We start from the raw sequence: 5,688 nt of genomic DNA on the forward strand, positions 1-5,688 counted from the left end.
AGCATTTTTAAATGATTATTTGCAAGTAATAAAATCGGTATGATAAAACGCCGGTTACGAGTTTCGAACAGATTACAGAACTAACTTTTATTTCCGCGTGACAACGCACACCTATAACAAACAAATTGATATAACATTTAGTTACAATCTGCCAATAGATGGCGTTCATTTGCACTGGCATTTGTGTGATGTGATTTATTTCTAGTAATATATAAAATTCTCGCATCGCGGTATTTGTAGTTGTTCTCCGAAACGGCTTGACCGATTCTCATGAAATTTTGTGTGCATATTGGGTAGGTCTGAGAATCGAACAATATCTATTTTTCATCCCCCTAAGTTACGGGGGATTAAGGGGGTTAGTAACATATATATCAAAACAACGTCGGGGTCAGCTTTTTTACATATAATTTCAACAATCTGCGATCCTTGATATAGTTTGCGACGAAATTAGTTAAGTTACAGAGTGTCGAGTTTTCAGTTTTTTGCGAGGTTTTCGTATATGAAACACAATTTGAATTTTTAATTTTCTGTCTACTAATCTATGTTTATCTTTTTGAAAGAGCCCGGCAGACCGAAGTATTCTTCGTCGAACTTAAACAAATTTCGTTTTGACACGTCGGATACAAGTCTATGAGAGTTTTCCATGATACGTTGTCCATCGTCAGATCGAATGTAATTTTTCCATTCCTCTGCAAAGTTTATAAAAACTTTAAGTATAATTATTAACTATACAATCACTATAATACCATATATGGATCGAAATTTTTTTTAACTCTAAATATAAATAAAACGAGCGCTCTCTAGACCACGCGACGGAAGTAAATCTTTTTTAGCTCCATCTTAATTATATCTTCCTCTCAACTCCCGTTAGCCTTGCTCGATCACACTTTTCGTAACGCTCTCGTCACGCATTCACCAGCTTACTTTCCAAGTCAAGCGTGAGTATAGAAGTTTTACTCCATAATAACATTTGTTTGATAAAATTATGAATAATAATCAGATATCAGTTGATGGCGCAAATTGAACATGGCAACAGACCATGGCAACCGACGCATTAAGGTTTTACGTTAGCATATGTATAGGTCGTGTGACAATCACTTTAATTGTTTTGCGTGTGAGTGTGTTATTCTCGGACAGACAATGAGAAAAAAAAGGAAAAATTACTGATAAGAAAATTACGTTTATAATCACATTCTTATGATTACTCTTAAAATATTTACGAATAACACTATTTATAGTTATTTCAATTGAAACTAAAAGTACATCGTAACTATAATTTACGTTATTAAGTGCGTAATTTTTGCTATTCAATTTAATTATAAAAAATAGCATAACGATTCTTTAGTTCACATTATTAGAATGGTATTGTGCAAGCATTTATCTGTCCCCTGTCACTGTCTATTTCATTTGTCTTATCATAATCAAGCGTATAATATCATATGATCGTTACTTTAAGTCTTAGTTAAAACTGAATCATCGCCTCTTTATTAAATTGTTCAAACTCAATGGCAAATTTTATAAATTACAATTGAAAAATTTATAGCGTACACAGGAAGGCTGTTAGTCTGAGTTTCACTGTACGGTAATTTAAAATTGTATTTATAAGAGAAAATTTTGGAAAGCGAGACCCTAACTTAGCATATTATTGCTTCCTGGAATATTTTTAATTATAAAATGAATATTCCTAAAGAAATGTCCGAAAAGAAAATCACATTAAAAACACTTAGCAGAACGATACATACCAACTAATCTGGAGCAGCTCATACCCTCACCGCCGTACTCTTTTGGAAGAATTTCCTTCGATATTACCTCATACAGTTCTTCGTAAGAGCCATGGACACGTATTCTTTTGACCATTTTTTCTGGGAAAAATCCTTTTGCAATAAAAAACAGCTTATCAAAAAACGACGGAGCATTTATAACATGAATACCTTTCACTTTAAATTTGTACGCTCCCTGAAACAAATTAGCAAAAATTATTTCATTATATTTTATCTACAATCAGCCTCTTACGAGAAATAACATGAAATTTTATGACATACTTACTATGAACAATATTTGTAACTTCTTTAGAATTATAGGATTCAATTTTGTAATAATGCTTGGTTTTATGTATTGAAAATCAAAAATTACTCTATCGGAAAAAATGTAGTCGTGTCTCATCCTCACGTCTACGAACTAAAACATATAATTAAGCTTTACTTCCATTAGTTAACATATTTAATAGTATATGTTCAGACAACATAAGAAGCTTTGAATTTAGTCTTAAGAACCCAATTGCAATTGTAATAATCATAAGATTATATAAATATTGTTGAAACTGTAAAAATAGGCCTTAACAAAATATTGAGAGACGTTCAAGAGAAGCAGAGATAACAATAAATAACAATCGTAGCCGATGGCTAGAACCCCGTGCAGGCACATCCATGCCTGATTTGGAAATCTTTGGTTGTACAAGTACAAGAGGTTTCATTGTCCACAGTGATTCAATCGTCAAGTGTCCATTGGTTCAATCCCCGCCAATGACAAGTGCGCCTAACAGATGTTTGTTGTGATCTGCAGTGTTATTCTTTTTTATTTTTATTTACAGGTACTCAACCTTCAAAAGTTAAATCTAAGACAATTATTGTTATAATTGAATAATACATTGCATATTCAGCTTGTACCAGCCCACTGCTGGGCCTCTTTCTCCATGCAGGATAAGAATATGTTGCATATATTACTTACAAAAGTACCAAACTTTGCACATTCTATCAAATCTAAATCTTCAAAGTTTTCGTTCATCAATCTTAATAAAATCACCCGCGTGCCATCCTCGGGATTGGCTTTTGGTAACGATGTTATCAAACTGAAACAGTTATTTAACATTATTCTTGTTTTGTAAAAGTCACACGCAAATCAACATATACTGTAAATGTTTTTAGTAATATAAATGTTAATATATTTTTTTACTGTGATCGAAGAAATATTAAAATACGTACACATTGTCAAAGAGATTGCAAAATTTGTCTAAATTTGTTATTGTTTTTTCATTTAACATAATATCAGGTATCATCCCTCTAACTGCTAATGCTTTATCGATCCCTTGTTTTGTCCGTTCAAGGGACCCTTTGGCTTGAATGAGAAAACGTTCCAACATATCACGACCTGAAAATTAAGAAATTTAGCAATCATCTTTTACAAATCTATTGACGAGATTTCTTTATTGTTGTTATTTTAAACCTAATATTTCTTTAAATTCCACTATGGTTGTAAATAATTATACTGTCCCCATCATGGTAAGAAGATACCATAGCCTATGGATCTCCAACCCCTTTCCCAAGATATCTAGCTACTTTCCTCACCATAAGAACTCAACATAATATTTAGTTCTGATTTTATTTACGAATGAGGTTGAAGTTTTTCCTCAGGTTAGGTAGGGTTACTTCGGCATTTCTAATAAGGTACACCTGCTATATACGCCAATCATTTTTTTCCTAATAAAAAAAAAAACTTTCAGGGTTACCTAAATACGGTAATGCTTCAACTAACTGATCTTGACTCCGGCACCACTTTTCGAGCATATCCAAGTCATCGTTTAACTGCTCCATGTCTATATTACAATCTCGGCGGACTGCCATCATTTGTGCTCTTGTTACTTCTATTAGGCTGAAGTTCGATGTGTAGTTCATTTTCTGTAAATAAAATTGTTAACTGAATCTTATTACTTTATCACGTTTTACCACTTTCTTGGTTGAGTTGTTCGTTGTATGAATTGTCTCAAAATGCTTAGAGTGAGAAACGAAAAATTAACCGGATATATGTAGGCTTCGACTTTCAAAACACTAGGTTTTCCCAAATATCCTTCACTTTTCGCTGTCTTAAGATGACGTTAAATTTATGCCGACTATAGTAAATACCAAACAACCTCGTTTGACAGATTATCTCTGTATAGTGGTCATATTTTCGCACACTTCATTATATATATAAGAAAATTTTGGCGTAAATATCTTGTGTAATTGATTTACACATTTTTTAGTCTCTAGTACATATAAATAGATTTAAGTTTTTTTTTAAATGTATAAAAACACAGTCATGCGTTATTATTTAATGCTCAATATTATTATCTATTTGTGATTATAAAAAAAATGAAAAATAAATAAACTGCTGAACTACTATTTAATAAATAAAAAAGAAAAGCAACTTGTTAAATGTCGACTGTTCCAATTTCTCTTGTTAAATCAAAGCCTATGTTACCCGGTGATAGCGTTGCACTCTATTGGTGTAAGAATTTTTAAAATCAGTTGAGTAGTTTTTTTGTTAATTTATTACAAACAGTCATAAAAACAAAAAGTCAAATATTTTCTCTTTAAAATACTATAGAAAATTAATCCTTACTAATATCATAAATGTGAATGTAAGTTTGTTTGTTACGCTTTCACGCGAAAACTACTTATCCGACCATCATTAAACATATTTATTGCACACAGTCATATTCTTGGAGGTATTAGTAGTAGCATAAGATACTTTTTATTAAAAAAAATGAGAGCGAAGCCGCGGGTACAGGTTAGTAAAAATATATATATCAGATTTCCGTCAGTGGACCGTGGATCACAGCTAGGTGTACGTTTCTACTATCACTATCCATCACTCGAAATTAAAAGCGAAAGCAAAATAAAGAATAAAGATTTAATTATAACACTATTTTAATTATAAATTAATACAAAAATTGTGTTTGCTGGCAAACGAAGAAAAACCAACTTCAATTATATCGAAAGCTGATACAACGTAGGTAGACGAAAGAATACTCAAGTAATTAGGCATTATCAAAGATTACTACAAAAGTTGTAATTAGATCTCGATGAAATTTCAATGTGAACACATGATAAACATCGGCTTTCGATTAAATTAAAAATCATCAAAATCGGTACACCCAGTGAAAAGTTATGCGGATTTTCGAGAGTTTCCCTTGATTTCTCTGGGATCCCATCTTCAGATCCTGGTTTCCTTATCACGGTACCAAACAAGGGATATCTCCTTTCCAACAAAAAAAGAATTATCAAAATCGGTTCATAAACGATAGAGAACATACATAAAAATATATCTAATATATAAAATTCTCGTGTTTGTAGTTAAACTCCTCCGAAACAGCTTGACCGCTTCTCATGAAATTTTGTGTGCATATTGGGTAGGTCTGAGAATCGAACAACATCTATTTTTCAACGCCCTAAATGTTAAGGGTAGTCCACCCCAATTTTTTTTTTTAATTTTTAGATAAATTTTTATTTTTTTATTTTATTATGATTTGGCGTTGAAAAATAGATACGACCCTACATTTTTACCCTTTTACCACCAACCCCCATTTTTAAATAGCGTTTAGCGACAAGATAACGTTTGCCGAGTCAGCTAGTATATATATATATATATATATACCGTCGAATTGAGTAACTTCCTCCTTTTTTTGAAGTCGGCTAAAAATAGATTTCAATGGTAGATTTATAATTTATTTTTAAATTACCGTCACTTAAAAAGAAGTTACTAAAATAGTATGATAATTAAAAAAATATTTAAATTTTAACTTTAAACAAGAGCTTCAAAAATTATTTCGAAATTTCAAGATATAGAGTAATTAGGGGTAACCGTGCGCAGTGGGTAAGTGAGCGCACTGTGTATATCTTTGGAATGAGGTGCGCGGGAGGGGTGGTTTGT

The 5,688-nt window shown here is 31.9% G+C and overlaps 1 protein-coding gene across 1 annotated transcript; it reads right to left on the reverse strand.

Moving 5' to 3' along the window:
• Positions 1-534: 534 nt before the first annotated feature.
• Positions 535-5,342, reverse strand: LOC123669670. Its single transcript, XM_045603262.1, has 6 exons — positions 5,322-5,342; positions 3,506-3,674; positions 2,982-3,147; positions 2,728-2,848; positions 1,743-1,956; positions 535-689 (listed from the first exon to the last, which is right to left on the reverse strand). Exons 1-6 carry the CDS (start codon positions 5,340-5,342, stop codon positions 535-537), a joined length of 846 nt encoding a protein of 281 aa, XP_045459218.1.
• Between the last annotated feature and the right edge of the window lie 346 nt (positions 5,343-5,688).

Source organism: Melitaea cinxia, chromosome 3, assembly GCF_905220565.1.
Source record: "Melitaea cinxia chromosome 3, ilMelCinx1.1, whole genome shotgun sequence".
In the NCBI taxonomy this organism is placed as follows: domain Eukaryota; kingdom Metazoa; phylum Arthropoda; class Insecta; order Lepidoptera; family Nymphalidae; genus Melitaea; species Melitaea cinxia.